This window comes from Chironomus tepperi, unplaced genomic scaffold, assembly GCF_022539635.2.
Source record: "Chironomus tepperi strain 1889 unplaced genomic scaffold, CSIRO-AGI_Ctep_v1 contig_34, whole genome shotgun sequence".
Classification (NCBI taxonomy): Eukaryota; Metazoa; Arthropoda; class Insecta; order Diptera; family Chironomidae; genus Chironomus; species Chironomus tepperi.
In genome coordinates this window covers 199,523-218,260 of record NW_027226156.1, presented here as the reverse complement: position 1 = coordinate 218,260, position 18,738 = coordinate 199,523, and the positions used below count along the sequence as shown (strand labels likewise).

General features: G+C 31.1%; 2 protein-coding genes across 8 annotated transcripts in view; both read left to right on the top strand.

The window, feature by feature from the left end:
• Window positions 1-13,758, top strand: part of LOC139096661 (adenylate cyclase type 6) — a 47,454-nt gene extending 33,696 nt beyond the window's left edge. For 6 of the 7 annotated variants that reach the window (XM_070648434.1, XM_070648386.1, XM_070648394.1 and 3 more), the window contains 10 exons: window positions 6,577-7,376; window positions 7,892-8,051; window positions 8,837-9,575; window positions 9,634-10,057; window positions 10,119-10,338; window positions 10,473-10,550; window positions 10,654-10,829; window positions 10,942-11,334; window positions 11,530-11,768; window positions 11,832-13,758. In XM_070648434.1, coding sequence (XP_070504535.1) covers window positions 6,577-7,376; window positions 7,892-8,051; window positions 8,837-9,575; window positions 9,634-10,057; window positions 10,119-10,338; window positions 10,473-10,550; window positions 10,654-10,829; window positions 10,942-11,334; window positions 11,530-11,768; window positions 11,832-12,025 — 3,423 coding nt within the window. In that variant the 3' untranslated portion in view covers window positions 12,026-13,758. The remainder of the gene's footprint in view (window positions 1-6,576; window positions 7,377-7,891; window positions 8,052-8,836; window positions 9,576-9,633; window positions 10,058-10,118; window positions 10,339-10,472; window positions 10,551-10,653; window positions 10,830-10,941; window positions 11,335-11,529; window positions 11,769-11,831) is intronic. The other variant, XM_070648426.1, reaches the window with a different exon arrangement.
• A 674-nt stretch (window positions 13,759-14,432) lies between these two features.
• Window positions 14,433-15,552, top strand: LOC139097644 (carboxypeptidase N subunit 2-like). The gene is made up of 2 exons (XM_070649542.1): window positions 14,433-14,446; window positions 14,613-15,552. Exons 1-2 carry the CDS (start codon window positions 14,433-14,435, stop codon window positions 15,550-15,552), a joined length of 954 nt encoding a protein of 317 aa, XP_070505643.1.
• Window positions 15,553-18,738: the final 3,186 nt, after the last annotated feature.

Genomic DNA, 18,738 nt, shown 5'->3' with positions numbered 1-18,738 from the left:
AGTGGTAAAACATAGAATATGGTTTACTAATGGGAATAAGGATGAATTGTAGATGGATATTCACGTTTATTGAGTTGAATTAGAATGTGGTTATATAAGCAATGACGATAAATTAAACAATGCTGGATAGGTAATGATGTGGATGTTGAAGTATGTTGTGGCATTAAGATTAGTCATTGGAATGCTGGTGAGATTGAAATCACAAAATAAAAATCCAGCTTCATGACACCTTAAATCAATCTTTGTTCTTTTTCTTTGTCTAAAGTTTCTTTTGAACAAATTGTTTCACATTTCTCAACTCGGATACTCCTCAATCACTCTCATATTCATTCTTCTAAACTGCCATTGTAATCCTTTCAGTCACCTTGGATGCTTGAAATTCAACACTGACTCAAATGAGACTTCACGCCTTCATTGTCAGTGATTATTTTTTTTGACGCAGACGTTGAGGAAAAGTACTTCGTGATTCTTTTTTAAAGATTATATTCCTGGAAGATTCCATAAGCTTCTTAAAAATTCATAGAAAAATTTAAAAAAAAAATCCACAAAAGTAAACTTTTTCTACCACTTTTCAATTTCCTCAACATGAATTTTTCATCCTTAAAATCTCTCTCATTTCCCGTTTCACAATAAGATTCAAAGTTCCTTGATAATACAAAAATAAATTGAAAAGTACAACGGAGCTTTGGGAATTTCCAATGAACGTTCCCAGCTGCATTATTTATATTTGAGAAATGACTTTTAGTTAATGATAAACAGCTCATGTAAACAAATGAGAGCAAAGGAGCAAGAAAAATGAGCTGAAAGTGCCAATTCATGTTGCTGCGATAGCATCTTCTTCTTTTTTTCGTTGAATCTTCTTACTGATGCTGTATTGCTTGTTATTCCTTCCTTATTTTTGTTATTTTTCGTGTTTGTCATCTTTGTTCAGTTTCTTTTTTATCAACATTTGAAGTTGATTTTGGTGAGTTTAGGATGTTATATCAAGCACATTGTTAGAAGCTGGAGGCGGTACACTTGGGTATACAATCATATTTGTCGTATATGCTAGAAGTGCAAAATAAAGGTTTTGATCAGAGTTTTACCAAGCAGTACTTTTTGACTCCGAATGCTCTGAAAAATAATGGAATATTCACAAAAATGCGCTGTATACTTAATTCATTTCCAAGCTTTTCTATTCATTTTAACCATTTTCTTACCCCATTTCCGTATCTCGTGTCACTAATGACTTGTATATATTTTCATCTCTTCTTTCCGTCGCATTAGGTGATGATGTGAATATAAAAATAGACATTCCGAAAAAACTGATGAGCCGAAAGCTCACAAAAAAGAAGTCAAGCATAAATGTAAAGAAGATACAACGGAAACTAACAGCAGTCGTATTAAGTAACTCGTTACTATAAAATATTAATGATGCGATGATGGCATAATAGAATTGAAAATAAGAAAGAACATTTGAGAAAAGGCACTTTAAAAGAAAATTGTTGTAAGACTTTTTAAAGTAGGATAATTTGTGATTGGTAAAGGTGATAATGGGAGCATTAGAAAGTGTTTTGTAGATTTTAAGAATATATTAAGGATTGGGAACATTAAAGATACGAGCCTGAAGGTTGGTTCATCTTCAATGGATCATACGGTAAGCATGATAAAATAAAATCATGATAATACTTCTCAAGATTACAATCTACAACTCTTATCCGATTTATTACAAAATCCCATACCATCCCATACAAAAACATATCAACACATCGACATTATAATGGTTTTTTCTCATGTAATGCACATCTTCATGGCTGCATTTCTAGAGCAAAACTTGAAAATTCTTTCATTTTATTACAAATTCTTGTAAGAATTCAAATGACATATTTTTAAAATATTTCTTTCAACTATTTTCAATTATTTTATATTTAGATACTAATCTGCTCATTTCAAGCAGCTTCATGCCATTACAAAACATTTTTTTTATCTCTTCGATTCATTAAATTTACATAAAGTTTCATCCACTATTAGTTCAAAATCACAAAATTCTTCTGCAAACTTTGCCATCAGCAACATAATGCTGCAATTTATATTCACGAAAGCTTTCAAGAATAATGACAACAAAAAAAAAATCCTGAAAAAAAAACTTTTCAATAATCGAGCACACAAAAAGGGCTGAAAAGTTAATGGAAAAACTAGCAAGAAACAACTTTTTTCCTTCATTTTAATAGTTTGCTGATGAAATTGTAATTATGGATGGAAAAATGTTACATTGAATGAAGGGCGTGCTTGAGGATAAAGAAAAAGAATTTCTTTAATTTAAATTAATGAATATTTTGAAATTAAATAATTTTTTGTTTATGTTTGAGAAAGAATTTTGGCTTAATTGGAAGTCCATCGTCTTACTTTGACATTTACCTCACTAAGTCGCCAAATTTTAGACGAGTATAGAAATGATTAAAGCATTCACAGTTTTTTTTTCTAATCTTTATTTGACATACCAAAGGATTTTTACATCAAACTTTACACCATGAATTTCCAAACCAGCATTCACACTTCCTCAAATAAAACCCAAAAAAATAATGTGTCTAAAATAGTTTTTGTGACCTTCTCATTTCACTTTAAGTCAATATGTCAAAAAGATGAGGAAGAGTATAGAGAGAAAAAAGGTCGAAAGGATGAAAAAAATACGAGAAGGTCGGTATCAAATTATCTAGTGTGGATCCTGACATGATATGTGTTTGAGTTTTCTGAATCTTGTTAGGGAAATAAAAGTTTTTTTTTGCAAATAAAATAAGAAATGGGAAAATTTCATTTAAAAAGAAGCTATGATTTGACTGTGCGAGGTCAAGCATGCGAGAAAAATGTTTGTATCTGTTAAGAATTAAGGATGACTAGATGTTGAAATTTGGAGATTTAATTAGAAATTTGCGGTTTAAATTTAAATTGTAGTGGTAAAGTTCCAGAAATTTGTGGCTAAAATTTCGAATTTTGAGGACAAAATTTGAATTTTGATGATTGAATCTCCTAATATATCTCAATAAGCTCCAATTTTGCAAAACAAAACATCAAGCATGAAAGAAAAAAGGTCCAATAGAAATAAATTAGCATATTGTTGACCTAAACTTCACAGTTGTTATTGCTGCTCAATAATGATCTGACCATAAGAAAATGGAAGTGAGCAATTTGTGCCTTTTTTCTCTCTTTTTTTGTTTGCATTTCAAATTCTTTTCAGAAATGAGCACGAGAGAAGCTTTTCTTGATAATAATGATAATGAGTCTGAAAGGGGCTTTTGAGTTGCTGGAGCTTACAGCATGTTTTATGAACAAAAAGGTCTTTGAAGTGCTATTTATGGGAAAAAAAAATATTTTTTGTTTTTGAGATTTTGTGATCTTTCTTTAGAATATTATTGAGTTTGTGATTTTAAATGAAATAATTTGTTTTGCTTGGACAACTTTTTGAAATTTAAATGAGAGAAAAATGTGGCCTGAAAGACTTCAAACCTTTCTAAACCTCAAGAACTCTTTGAACTCACCTGTCTTAACCTCGTTAAATCACAACATAGTTAACACAGTTCTCATTAAATGTAGAAGATGCCTGATTTCGCCTTAAAAGCCACCAGCACTCATTTCTTTTTCATGTTCCTTTCATCATTGTTTGAATTAATTTATTAAGACACTTTCTCACCCTGATTGACATTTTCAATCAACACTTCACACGAATTTCAATTAAATCAATCAGATTAACCATTAATTATTAATTAAATTTAACTTTTATGTGTGTTTAAGAGGAAAATTGAAGCTTTATATGTGTTATTGTGATTACAAGAATTAACTTTTGTTGTGGATTTAACGTTTTGGGTAATATGACCAAGTAGGAAGACATAAATGAGGGTAATTACCGTAATTTAGGATAATAGGGTTTTAAATGTCAAAAGAGGCCATATAGTATAAAATCTCTTAAGTAAATAATTGAGTATGAATTGGAATAGGATTTAATAATCGTGCTTCAATACTAGATGTGTATACTAAATGCATCTATCAATTCAAAACGACATTATCAATCGCTCGTAATAAAAATCAACAAGGAATCAATAGTAACGTTGATGATGATGAATAGCAATCAGGATCAATGTCAATATATCAAAAATTAATTGCAGCAGAAAATGAAAAATCAATAGCTGAACATTCACAGGTGAATTGCTGTATGCTTACAGTTTCCATGACCTTTTCCTCTGTTTCTGTTATCGGATCCCTCATTTCTAATTTAAGCGTTTCTCATTCTTGGCATTTGAGACTCAATACTTTATAGTCGTTGTATTTCTGCACTTGACTTTTGAGTCAGTTTCTATTTACTCGAGCCACTTGTAATTTCTTCTTCTTATTGATACAATAAAATTGATTTTGCTTCTGTTTTAAGATAACTCACTTGGATTGCAATCAAATGATGCTTATACTTGTTTTTGTGATCATTTTGTCAGATTCTTGCAAATGTTGACGATTTGTGTCAACCTCTGTCAACATTTTAACAGATATGACCCATTATTTAAATGGATATGTGCTGGATTTCTCGAATATTTATAGCTTTGAAACAATTTGATTGTTACAACATTCTATCTTAGTATCCCAGCATTGCATACACACTCACCATACATTATAAAGTTTTATTTTACATCCCACATAAGAAACTATAAGCAAAACTCATCAACAACTAATCATAAATTCCACCTCAATCACTTTGTAACTTCCCGTCTGAAAATCTCACAAGAGCTGATATAAAATCTCATAAATGATAAGGAATTGAATGTCTGTGGGGTGAAATTCAAGGTTGCTCGGGCAACAATCTGGAAAATTGAGTGAGAATCAATAAAATTATTCGAAGGAGTAATTGAGTGAGATTGAATTGCAATTGAAAAAGAAGAGAAATTAAAATCAATTTACAAGCATTTTGTTCATGCTGTGAGTAATTAAAAAAAATATTTCAGATTGTAAATTGGGTAGTATTGGGATGAGGAGGAGGAATGAATAAATAGAAGTAGTCTTAATATTGAATTCAAAACGATTTAATTGAAAGTTTTGATTCGATAATTAAAGGTCGGGGTTCAGAAATTAGGTTCAGACTCAAAATATGGTCCTCGATACAATCCTAAATCAACATGAAGATTCAAAGTTAACGAATCATTATGCAAAAATAACAAAACTAATCTAAATTTCTAAACTCAAGAATAATTTCAAAATTGAAATTAAATATTTTAAGATTATCCTCACTAATGTCTTCAAGAAATTCCTTCCAAGAATCAACAATCAAAAATCTCAATTATATTATATAAAAAATGCCTAAAGTAAAAATTTTTGGAATAAAAAGAACGTCTTGAGAAGCGTTGAAGCTTTCTACGTCAATCTTCTTAAAAATTCTTCAATATTTATTCCTCAAAAATCTTCTAATGAGCTTTTCCGCTTTTCAATCTCAATTTCACCTGTACGGGTGCTTTTCTTCACTCTTTTTTGTTTCCTTTATACTTCTTCTTCCTTCATTGATGTTGTTTTGAAGATTAATGAAATTGAGTGTTGGGTTGCCTTGTTTGTGGATTGACTTAGTGGTTTTAGGCTCAGATTTTTTGTTTCAATTTCAGGATGACTAATTGGAAGATACATAATAGTTATATGATGGAACTAATTCAAATTTCTTTAGTTATAAGCAAGAATTTTGATAAATACTTTTAAATATTCCGAGAATCTTGATCATTCTTTCCACTGCAGTCTAGATGCGCAACTTGATCAAACATCTTCCTAACTTGTACTTTACAAGCCTGAAAAAAGTCTCTAATTAGAGAATAAAAATTTTCGTTGAATGAATTAATTAGAAAAAAATTGACATCATAAAAATTTCTGCTACTTTTTTGTTAATTTTAGATACATTTCCGTTTATGAATTCTTTAAATCAGCCTTCGCAGGTGACATTCTGGTTTTTTTGAATAAAATAAAGATTTTGCTTAACATTTTTGTATGATTTTCTCATATTTCATTCATTTGTATGATTTTTTGCTATAAAAGTCAATCACATTCTAACCATAATAAATCAATTTCCAATATTCATGCTGACTGATGGCGATAATCATCATATTCGGGCACAAACGTTCAATCATAACAATCACGAACTTTTCCATCACCATAAACTCGATTATATGCTTGAGTGAAATTTATACGAGAGTCAATGCAGAGTATTTTTATTACTGTACGAGTCCCGAAAAAATAAAATCTGGGTCTGCACGTGCGATAAAAGTGTTTTTTACATTTAACGATGTGCGAATATGAATGTACATCATATGAGAAATGTTGTCATTTACTTACTCATACTCTTGATAGGGAATGAAAATTAATATATTTTTTTATGTAAAAAAAGTTCATCTTCTAATTGTATCCTAGCTAGGATCAGTCTAGGAACATTCTATCCAAATCAAAGTTCTAGGCCTAAAACCTAGTATATTTCGAGAACACCATACACAACAGCACGTTTGTCATTAATCCTCTTATCATTTTCATTTAATCTTGCGAAAAAAATATTCATTTTCTCTATTTTTTCCATTAATTCCGTAGGCGGGTATAACAACATTCAATATAGACATGAGACCACAACAATCATCATCATATGGCAGTACGAGTGGCAACAATCCCCGCCAATCAATTGTCAGCAAGAGCTGCTTGAGTATGTTGAACGACAACAGTAATTTTAATAGTGAATATATGGCTTACTCTGAACACACGTCCATAATGGATCAGAGTGGGGATAATAATAATAATGGTGAATGTGCAATAGATGATAATGGAAGTAGCAATGATAAAACGAGCTTTCAGAAACTAAGGACATTCCTAAAACGTAGAATGGCATCAGCTAAATTTAAAAATATCCAAATTGAGATGCTTTATCAGCGCTACCTGTTAAGAATGAATCAAAATAATGCAGCACATATTGTGTGGCTGCTATTTGCTCTGATATTCATCCTTGCCATTATTCATGTTCACTTTTTTATCAATCGATGGCGAGAAATGACCAAAATTGTCGCAAGTGAGCTGCTGATAATTGAAAGCTCAACAAACGGAACTGAAATAGTCAATTTTACACTTTTGGATGGCAACGATACTCAAACGATGGCAGTGCCAACAACATTCTATTTTAACATGACTGTGGATGATGGAACGACGAAAACTTATGAACTATTAGGAACCAACATGATTCAATTTACGCTTTTGGGTCTTTGCTCAATTCTTTATACAATTCTACTGCTGTGTCTTTATAAGCAACGAATTAATGAAATTTATCTGTTCCATGTCTCATATGCCATTATCATCTCACTTGTCATTATTGACATAAGCTTTTCAATCACAAATATGGGCAGGTATGAATAATGAGCTACATTTTCTTATTTATGTCGATGTTAATTAACGAAATGAGTTTCCATTCTTGGTAATGTTGTTTATGCTTGTGGCTGGATGTGTAAATATTTTTGAGATGTAAGACAAGATGAAATCTTTAAGGACATCGCTTCTAAGAGTTAGTTGCTCGAGTTTATTTAACTGTACATACCTATACCTAGTTTTACCTCCCTCATACATACCTCTTTTATACTGTGTTTCAATATCTCGTTAATCAAACATCCGTTCTAAAAAAAGCTTCTCATTCTTATGATAATATTTGAACTAAAATCTCATTTATGAAAAAGTCACAGCCACCATCAGCATAAAGAGCACATCCAAGTCATAAAACATGAAAGCATCTTCAATTTGTTCTTCATATTTCGCTTTCATTTCCTGTTTATTTTCATTTCATGTCAATTTTTATAACTTTACTATCAAATCTAACAAGTTTCATAAACATATTTTCTATTCTCACACACACATACATGGATTGCAGAGAGTACACATCTGCGGGTGCATGCACATTGATTTGCATTTACATCACGTACACGATGCTTCCGATAAGATTACAGGAAGCAATTCTTGGTGGAATTCTCATATCCATTTCTCATATTACACTCCTTCTACATCTTCATAAGATGAACACATGGAATATGGTAAGTGACTGCTTGATAGAATTTTATGAATGCTTGAGCATGAAAGTTGCTTGACAATGCGATGACATTTACTGATGTTTGAATGAAGTTTGTTGATTTTGAGGAGCACCTTACATTTTTAGGGATACACAGCTCATAAGATAAGGGATGAGCAGGTCATTATTATTTCAGAACTTACCAACGCATTATACAAATGACTCAGTAACCAACTTACAAAAACTTACAAGAATTTTTAACAATAAAGCCCACGTGCAAAAAAAGTACGTCAAACAAAAACTTTTCCTTCCTGTTTTGACACAAGGCAACAAAATCGAATCTAAATCAGCACTTCCACATTGCTTTCTTGTTTACTTCTTTTCTAACAATATGAAAAGTTTTCTGTGACATTTTTTAGCAGCTGCGGGAATTTAGTTCAATAAACTCGAAAACATATTTCACATCACTTTATGGATTGAGTTGAGAGTTCAGAGTGTTTGCTCTGCATTTTACTTCTAATTTCTCCCAAGTGATCAACAATTTTTTTTCTTTACGTTGGGTTCAGTTTCAATTGAGTTTTGCGTTTTGAGAATATACTTTGGGAAATTGTTGACAGAGTGACAATTTTTTTGTGTCATTTTGTGAATGAACTACTTAATTATGAGTTTTGATGTATGAACTGTGTATACATAAGATTGTAAGCTGCGTATCCCTAAGACTGTAAGGAGCGTACCTCTAATATTGTAATACATCACTCTAAAAATCCTTAAATAATTTGTTAACTTCAATTTAATAATTCTATTTTCTAGATAATATCCGAGATGGTCTCCCTAATATGCACTAATGTCACTGGAATTCTCCTGCATTCGCCAAAAGAAAAAGCTCAACGAAAAGCCTTCCTTGAAACTCGACAATGTGTTGAAGCCCGTTTGAAAATTCAACGAGAGAATCAGCAACAGGAACAGCTTCTTTTATCCGTGCTCCCTCGGCATGTTGCAATGGAAATGAAAAATGATATTGCTGGTCAGCCAAAGGAAGCTCAATTTCATAAAATTTATATACAAAGACATGAGAATGTGAGCATATTGTTTGCTGACATTTGTGGTTTTACATCGTTATCCGATCAGTGTACAGCTGAGGAGCTTGTGAGACTTCTTAATGAACTTTTTGCTAGATTCGATCGACTTGCATCTGAGCATCATTGTCTAAGAATCAAACTTCTTGGTGATTGCTATTATTGTGTAAGTGGACTACCTGAAGCACGTCCAGATCATGCCTTGTGTGCAGTCGAAATGGGTCTCGACATGATCGATGCAATTGCTTTAGTTAGAGAAGTTATGGCTGTTAATGTAAATATGCGTGTTGGAATTCACACAGGAAGGGTTCATTGTGGAGTTTTAGGATTGAAAAAATGGCAATTTGATGTATGGTCGAATGATGTGACTCTAGCAAATACTATGGAATCTGGTGGAATTCCTGGACGTGTTCATATAACAAAAGAGACATTGGCATGTCTAAATAATCACTATGATGTTGAAGACGGACATGGTAAGATAATAAATATCAATATTGTTTTTGAAAAACTAATCCTTACTTTTATAACTAGGAGATGAACGGAACTCATATCTTAAGGACCATCAAATAAAGACTTACTTAATCATACCAAAGGAATCACATAGATACAGCACTCTTCCAAAGCCACCAAATCGGCAAAATCCACAAAACACCAATAGTATATCAAAGGAACTAAGAATGATGGGACACTGGAATAATAAAATGGGAAATACTGATAAGCAGGACATCAAGTCACCGGAAGAAGAAGTCAACGAATATCTTGTAAAAGCAATTGATGCAAGAAGCATTGATAGATTAAGGTCGGATCATTGTAGGCGAATTTTTCTTACATTTAAGGATGATAAAATTGAAAAGAAGTATTGTCAAGAACCGGATCCAATGTTAAGGACATATTTTTATTGTACAATTATAATCGCTATTGGAATCTTGTTGATTCAGATGCTGTCTTATGAAGCGTGAGTCTATTGAATATATCTTGAGATTTTAAAAATGAAAATTCTTGAATTTGTGACAAAGTTTTCGTTTTATTTTCAGTTCCACCTACAATTATTGGATCTATACTCTATTTATTTTAGTTATAGTCTCAATATCAGTTCCAGTTTTACTACATTATGATCAAATTAAACATAATTTCTTCAATCAATTAGTAACGAGTCTTCACAATCAGCGAATTATCGCTCAAAAATTGTCATTTTGTGTGGTCATAACTGTGATATCTTTGGCATTTCATAGGATTGTGAGTAGATTTTTCAGGCTTGTATGTACTTGTGTGTACCTTCGAGTACCCAAACGATATATACATTTCTGCATCTCCCTCTTACTCGTCTTACATATTAATAGAAACAACAAAAATTTCTATCCAAATTTCAGATTTTAGATTTTTTACGCTCTTCAAAGACTTACACATCTCTGCTGTCAAGTCATTGTGATGATACAAAAATAATTGATGTGAGTATGAAAATTAAATTAATTTAAAATTTAATGAAAACAATAAGGAAGATGAAGTTTTAATTAAATTTTGGGTAATTTACTTATGGAGCTTTATTTACAGATTCTTCTGATCTTGAGTCTTCTTGCCTTGATTACGTGTGCTGTTCATCAATTTATTAAAATTATTTTCAAAATTATTCTTTTGTTGTCAATTTTTCTCATTTTTATCGGTTGTGTGAGCGCTTTGTTGATGTTTAGCTACAAAACATGTCAATTGTGGTTTCTGAATACTGAACGGTGAGTATCATTTGACAGCTTTACTTGCAGGACTTTGGATACCATAAACCTAGATACCATTTAGATATTTACATCAAAAACATTACCTCAACAAAAAATGTTCTCTTTCCAGCTTCTTCATCGACTTAGTCTTTGTAATGTTTTTTCTCGTCGGACAAATAATCCACAGTCGTCAAACAGAAATCACGCGACGTCTAGACTTTATTTGGAAACTACAAGCAACAGAAGAGAAAGAAGACATGGAAAATCTTCAGGCTTATAACCGGAAGCTACTCGCCAACATTTTACCAGTTCATGTCGCCGACCATTTTTTAAGACGCGACAAGAATATGGATGAGATTTATCATGAGCAATGTGACAGCGTCTGTGTGATGTTTGCAACTATAGCAAATTTCTCAGAGTTTTATATTGAATTGGAGGGAAACAACGAGGGCGTTGAGTGTCTGAGACTACTAAATGAGATTATTGTGGATTTTGATGAGCTGTTGTGTCAAAATAAATATAGGTGAGATGATTTTTTTTACATTAAATTGAGATGGATTTGGGAATTGTCTGAAAAATTGAAAAATTATTATCCTTGCGTGGATGTTGTTGGAATTTATGGACTGATTCAGCTATCTAATTTATTAGCCGGTCACAAGAACCACAACAACCAGTTTTTTTTATCATACTAACAATCCAAACTTGACTTTTTTTCTAGTTCAATAGAGAAAATAAAAAGCACCGGATCAACATATATGGCCGCCTCCGGTCTCACACGCTACACGTGCGATAAATTAGAATTTTCCCATGTCAATGCGATGATTGATTATGCTCTCGAATTATTTAAAAAAGTCGTGGATGTCAATGAGCACTCATTCAACAACTTTCGTATGAGAATTGGAATCAACATTGGTGGCGTCGTGGCGGGTGTAATTGGATCACGGAAACCGCAATATGGTCAGCAATTCTAATTTTTAAAATGAAAGTCGTAAATATTTTATTTTATAAATTTTTTTATAGACATTTGGGGTAATGCTGTAAATGTTGCAAGTCGTATGGACTCAACAGGAGTACTTGACCACATACAAGTGACCGAGGAAGTGTTCGAGATTGTCAAGGACAATACAGTATACACATTTAACTGCAGAGGAAGTATCAATGTAAAAGGAAAGGGAACAATGACCACATACTTGATGAATGGCTTGCCGCAGTAAATTAAATTGAAAATTTGAGCTTTCTTTATTGTCGAAATATGCATAAAGTATCTTTATGACTGCCTATAGTATTTGCATATTGTATTATTTGAATATGCGGATGGAATTTAAAGCTTATGCAGATTTATTGTAATGATTGTGGAATTATGAGATGTAGGGATGGATGTTTTAAGGATGTATTTTTGTAGAGAGAATGTTCGAAAGTGTTGTGAACCAATTAATGATGTAAGGTAGCTGATTATTTTACTTATAGAGCTTTAGCAATTATTTTTCTACTTCTATGCTTGAATCTTTATTACAATGCTATAGTGTTAATTTTGGAGGGGGTTAGGGGAGTAAAATGGAGTATTGAATGATATAGGAAGACAAAGTGTAATTGAGGAGGTCCAAATTGTTCAATTGTACATATATATGAAGGTTCATAAAGATCGAAACAAAATATTAGGAAATATAAGAAGAGGGACATCATCTACAAAATTTACAGAGTCATTTACAGCAAATTCTAAAGCAATTAGTCAATACAATGCTAGAATATGTCCAATGCTATTGAAACTAAAGTTAAAAAGTATAAAGTATAAAGTATAAAAATTCAAAATATTTTTGTAAATATCAAAAACACAGAATTATACTACAAAAGGATGAAAATTCAACTAAATGTGATAGAACAAAAATCAGAAAATTTATTTTAAATGTCATACACAGAATGCAGATGTTAATATAAAATGTGTTATTTTAGAAAATATTAAATTATTCAAATGTTTAAGTTTACAACAAGACAAATCAAATGCAGTATTAAGAAGACAATGATAAGTACAGAGAGATTATAACAAAGTTATTGAAATATTTATTTTACTTTTACTAACACTAAAAGCTTTATGTAATAATAGAAGGGCACCTACTTTAAATCAAAACGAGGGTGGATCAAAGACACTTTTTCCGAAAAATATGAGTATGTTTAGGTTGAGAGAGGTTTAAGCACCCTCGGTAGGAACGTGAATATTTAGAGAAGTATCTTGGGGTCATTAGTACGTTCCTGCTTCATGATATTATGTCTGTATTTCCACACCCTTGTTGCATCACCAAGTCATCCAGAATGAACAAAAATACCAAAACGAGCTTCGTACTCAGAATATTGTAGATTAGTTATTGAATTTTTTGTACAAAAAAGTAATATTTTTATATTTTTGGGGTCTTATCAAACCCCAATCAAACTCAAAAATATATAATTTAATATTTTATTAATTATTTAATTTTCAAACTTTAGTTGCTAAACCCTACCTAAATATCTTAAAAATAACCTTAGTTAAAGAACTACTACAGAATTTTAGTATGAAAAACGATAAATTAAAAATAAATTAATAAATTATCAAAATAAATTGGATATTAGTGAATTTATATTAATCAAAAGTAAGACAGAAGCATGGCTAAGAAGAGAGGTTGGCTGAAACTACTTGAACATTATTGCTGTCTTATCAGGGTCTCGGTTCTAGTTGGACAAGCTTATGAATGAAATTGAACCAAACCCTGTACTTAGCTATGCTTATGTTAATTGAAATAACCAAATTTTACTAAAGAACATCAAATAAATTTATAATTTCAAAAATTGAGTATTTTAGCAATTTAATATATACAAAATTTTCAGCAATGCTCAATAAAATTTAAATTTTAATAAAATATTTGAAATAACATAAATTGTCATAAGATTATAAATAAAGCGCAAATTTGAATGGAATTTAAAAGTTTTTTAAAATATTTTTCGTCTAAAATAAATTATGTGTCTTTTTGCAAACACCCAAGATCCCCAATACCCCGTTGATTCTAATCAATTATATCATACTTTTTTAAATCTTCACTAAAACGAAACAAAACAACTCAAAATTTCTTCAATCTGACATCAGCGCCATCTTTATGTGATATTTACTCACCATACCAAAAAGCTTCAGTATTCTAGCAGTACTGCTTTTACTATAAATAATTTTCTTTTAAATTTATAACGTACGATTTATGAAGCTGTTTACAATGGCTTTTCATATAAAATCCTAAATATTTAAATGCTATTGGAACTTAAAACAGAAAACTATTGGCAAATAACCTCAACAAGTGCATGGCTATCAATTTTTCCATAGAAAACTAACATGTCATGTATGAATGTAGTGCATATTTTTATGAATGAATTTGATATTTTATGGAAACAATTGATAATAAAAGCAACAACAAGTCTAGTTATCGGAATTTTCCTCTCAATTGTATTTATTAGTCGGTAGTTGACCATTGAATAAGTTAGGAGTGAAATAACTAGCCCAATTAATTATATAAACACGGATCAACACTATATCAATATAAATTAATCTGATTCATTGAGGATATTTTGTGTTCACTTACAAACTAAAATTAGAAAGATAAAAAAATGAATATAATTTGGTAAGTTAAAGTGTGAGTAAAATTAATTTGAAAAACATCTGGATCTCCTTGACAAGTGGTTCAAATGCTCTAAAAGTGGCCCAGTCTATCTATAATTTGTCCAATCTATGCTGAATGGATTCTATTAAATAGCAATTTATACAATAAAAATTTCATTTCCACTTAGGTTATCTCTTCTATGCCTCACAATCACAGCATCCCCAATATCGTCTATATCAATCCATTGTGAATTTGAGGACGAAGATTTTGAGCACTTTGGTGAATTTTATTCATGCATTATCGAAAATCTGGTCTTTAATTCCGACGAAAATTCAACAGCATCATTCTTTGGTGAGCATCAAAATTCATCTCTAAGCAATGACGACGTTAAGGCTGTCAAGACTGACATACACAGAATGATTTACTTCCCACAGTCCATTCAAAATACATTCAAGAATCTCGAAGTTATTTACATGAACGATGGATTTTTAGTCAAAATTACGCAGCGTGACTTGCAGCCATTTCCGAAATTAAGGATGTTAGATTTATTTGAGAATCGTCTGGAGGTTCTGGAACAGGATTTATTTAAATTTAATTCGATGCTGCAAAGTGTGTGGCTCAGTAACAATCGAATTTATGAAATTCATCCTCAAGTCTTTGATCATCTTGTTCATTTGCATTACTTGTACCTTAGTGGCAATGCTTGTGTTGCACGTACAGCAAAGCAAGGGAACAGAACGGAAGTTATGGATTTAATTAAGGAAGTAAGTGCTGAATGTGCACCGGGTAAATTTATTACAACTTCAACATCAGCAACAAATCGATTCAAAATTTTGAATATTTCTGATGCTGAAATTAAACTGTTCGAGACTGAGCAGGAATTGAAGGACTTTGAGGAAGAATATGGTGGAATTATGATGCTTCATACACAATTGATTAATAATATTGAGGAACTTGAAGATCAAAATAATTATTTGACAACTATTAAGAATAGATTAACATTTTGTGTGTTCTTTTTATCAGTTATTGTGGCTATTATGGCTATTGTGATTTTTGCTGGATATAAGAAATTTAGGGATTACAATATCGGAGGTATTGCTAAGGTTAGCATGAGTAGATTGATTTAACATTTCATGATCATATGACTTTATATTCAATTAAACTTCCTTTATATAACACTATCATTAATAAAATTTTAAATAATTAAAAATTATAACACTTGACTTCACATTGAGTCAGTGAAGACACCTGAACATCAACATTTTTCTGACTTTCAGTCGATCTGGTTTCGTGATGAATTGCCTTGAAAAGAAATAAACACGCTCGAGTATAGAAATATCGGTCATTAACAAATGATGCTGATGCTGCACTTCAAAAGCAACGGAAGTTGTGACAAAGTATGAGAGATTATGCAATGTTTATGCATTTATTAAAATATAAATCCAAGTAAGTGCATTATAAATAATAAAAAAGTATTCTTATCATTATTTCATGGCTTTTAGCTTTACATGGCTGATACAGAAGGCTGCTTAGTGAACACTCAAAGTGCTTTGGCTCAAAAGATTTTTAACTGCTCAAAGCTTTTGTTCGGGATTTTCAAGGCAATATTCAACGCAATAAGTACTACCTAAAAAAATCCCAAAGTTAAATCTATAAACATCAATTTATCATCCACAATTTCAATATCTTTTCACTTTTCTACTTCTTTCCATTTCAATACCCTTTTGTCTTGCCATTTCCATATTTTAAATTGGATGTAAAGCCCATTTGCATATGTACTATGAATGTACGTGGGCAGAACAGAACACCATCAACAATATGAATCAACAGCAGGACCTCAATTTGACCGATACAGAATCGATATAAATATAATAATCATTTATGTCGAAGCGATAACAATAAAATTGGAAGTGAAAAGGGAAAGATTTTACTTTGTTGCTGTCAATGAATTGAAAGCTGGAGATGTAATAAGAGGAAGTGAGAATAAATCTTTTTATTGAATTGAGATTTTGATTTTTCTTTGTTGAGATTGTTGATGCGGGTATTGATGATTGAATTCTTTTTTAAATTTCATTAGTGGGAAATTTTCAGAATAAGGTGGGTGAGTTCTGAGAACATTTTCTATTATAATGTAAACAGTTTTTAATAAAATGTTAATAATTTCAAATAAAATTGGGCAATATGCATGATTAAAAAAATAAAACCACAAAATAATTCTATGAGAATTAATACAACATTTAAAAATTTGAAATTAAATTAAACAAAACTTTTCCACAAATTTCACTGCTTCACGCAAATGAGTTTATATTTTATTTTTCAAAACAATAATTCTAGTGTTGATTTTCATCACAAAATGCAAATTATTCATATACATTAAATTTGTATCAAAACTCGTACGAATAACTTCTAACTTTCTTAAGTACGCCAAAAAAAATTCTTTTTCAAGTGGAAAACCACCGAGAAATGAGCTCAATTTTTATTTTCAAACAAAAGAAGCTTAAAGTTTCCGAACATTTTTTTTTCCATTTTTACAGTCTCAATTTCACATTTTCATAATTTTATTTGCGTTTTCTATATAAATTGTTCCTTGGTGGGTTTTCTGGTTAGGCAGGCTAATTGCATGCAATGTCTGACTGTCATCAATTGCTATTGCGATCATATGTCAAATGTTTGATGATAATGTAAGCTAAAAGCGAGTCTGAATCTTAAAATGAATTTTTAACAATCGTGAGTGGATCTAAACTCTCAAAAAAAGTCAAAATCAAGCTTTCAGTTCCTCTCGATCAATAAAAAGCACTCCTTACTAGTCTACCCGTAGACTTCGTTACTTTTTAAATTTTTTATGGAGTTTTTTTCTCCATTTTTTATCGTGAAAAATAAAAAAAGTTTTCATCTTGCATTTTCATTTTTCAATTCATTTTCATTTTTATGGCTTTTTGAAATTTCTTTCTCTTGTTCCGCTAAGAAATTGTCCTCAATTCTCTACACTTTTCCTCATTCCTGATCCTTTTGCATCTACTAAATTTTATGACCTTTTTCAGAGTTAATTTCATGGCAATTTTGTAACTTTTTCTGTCTTTTGATGTCTTTTTTTTAGTCTTTAAACGCTCAACAGCAATTTTCTGTAACAAAATGATTTCACTTGTGCTTAGTATTTCTGCGTTAGTCTTGATAGCATGTGTCGTAAAATACTCATGATTGTAGATGTCTATGAGGATGAAATCATGCAGACAGGGTTGGTTGAATTTGAAATGTAACATTATTCACTATGATGGATGAATAAATTGGAATAAAATGAAAATTTCAATTAAATTGGCTAGTGAGTTTACCAATAGCCCTAAAATAATATATTCACTTAACTTCTATTGTGTATATTCATGTTAAATTGGCAAATTACAACAGAACCATCAAGTCCACCTACCCGAACATCATTACCATTACAAAATTTTCAATTTTCAAGATGAAAGTGAAATGGAACGACACGAATGACTGGAACAGGATCTGTTTCATGGGAAATTACTGAGCCGTAAAGCACAAAAGTGCTTTTAAATTTTCAAAATGACAAAATCGATGAAACTTTAAGCACAAGTCATTCTGTACTCGCAATTTTCTTTGTCTATAAAAAGTTAATGCAGTCTACAAATTACAGCTTCTGTGTCGCTTGCTGCTATATTCATGATAACATCTGGTGTGTACTTTATTCGAGTTTTTATGGCTGATTCTTTTTTTTCGATCGATTTTAAATGCTTGTTTGATTTTTTTAAGGCGGATGGATGAGAAGAACTGAACGATATTTGATGGAATCAGTACAACAAGGTCATGTAAATTTGAACTCTAGTTCGTAATTGAAAATTTGGCTTGATTTCAACAAGATGGACTTTGCAAAAAAAATAATAAAAATTATTCAATATTTTATAAAAATTCAGTGCCGTTAAATACAAAGCATTTTTGTGTCTATCAACATCCACTCATTTATCAACATCATCAAATGTCATTTTCTGACCATTTTTCATTTCAAATCTCCTACTTCTTATTCCATTCATTTCTTTCATCAAAATCAGTTACAAAAGAGAACACACAAAAAAGAGAATAGTCACGGGAAGATAAACAGTTGTGAATGACAGGCAGTGCGAGCAAGTAAGCGAGAAAAATTTTCATTTTCATTTCATAAATTGAAATTAATGCAGGAACAGCAACAGCAACCGCTAAACTGACCGCTTTTAATGTTTTTATTTTTTCATCATCATTGCCGAAAATTCAAACCTTGCAGGAGCAGAATGTATAAAAAACTAATAAATGCCAGCGAAATGATG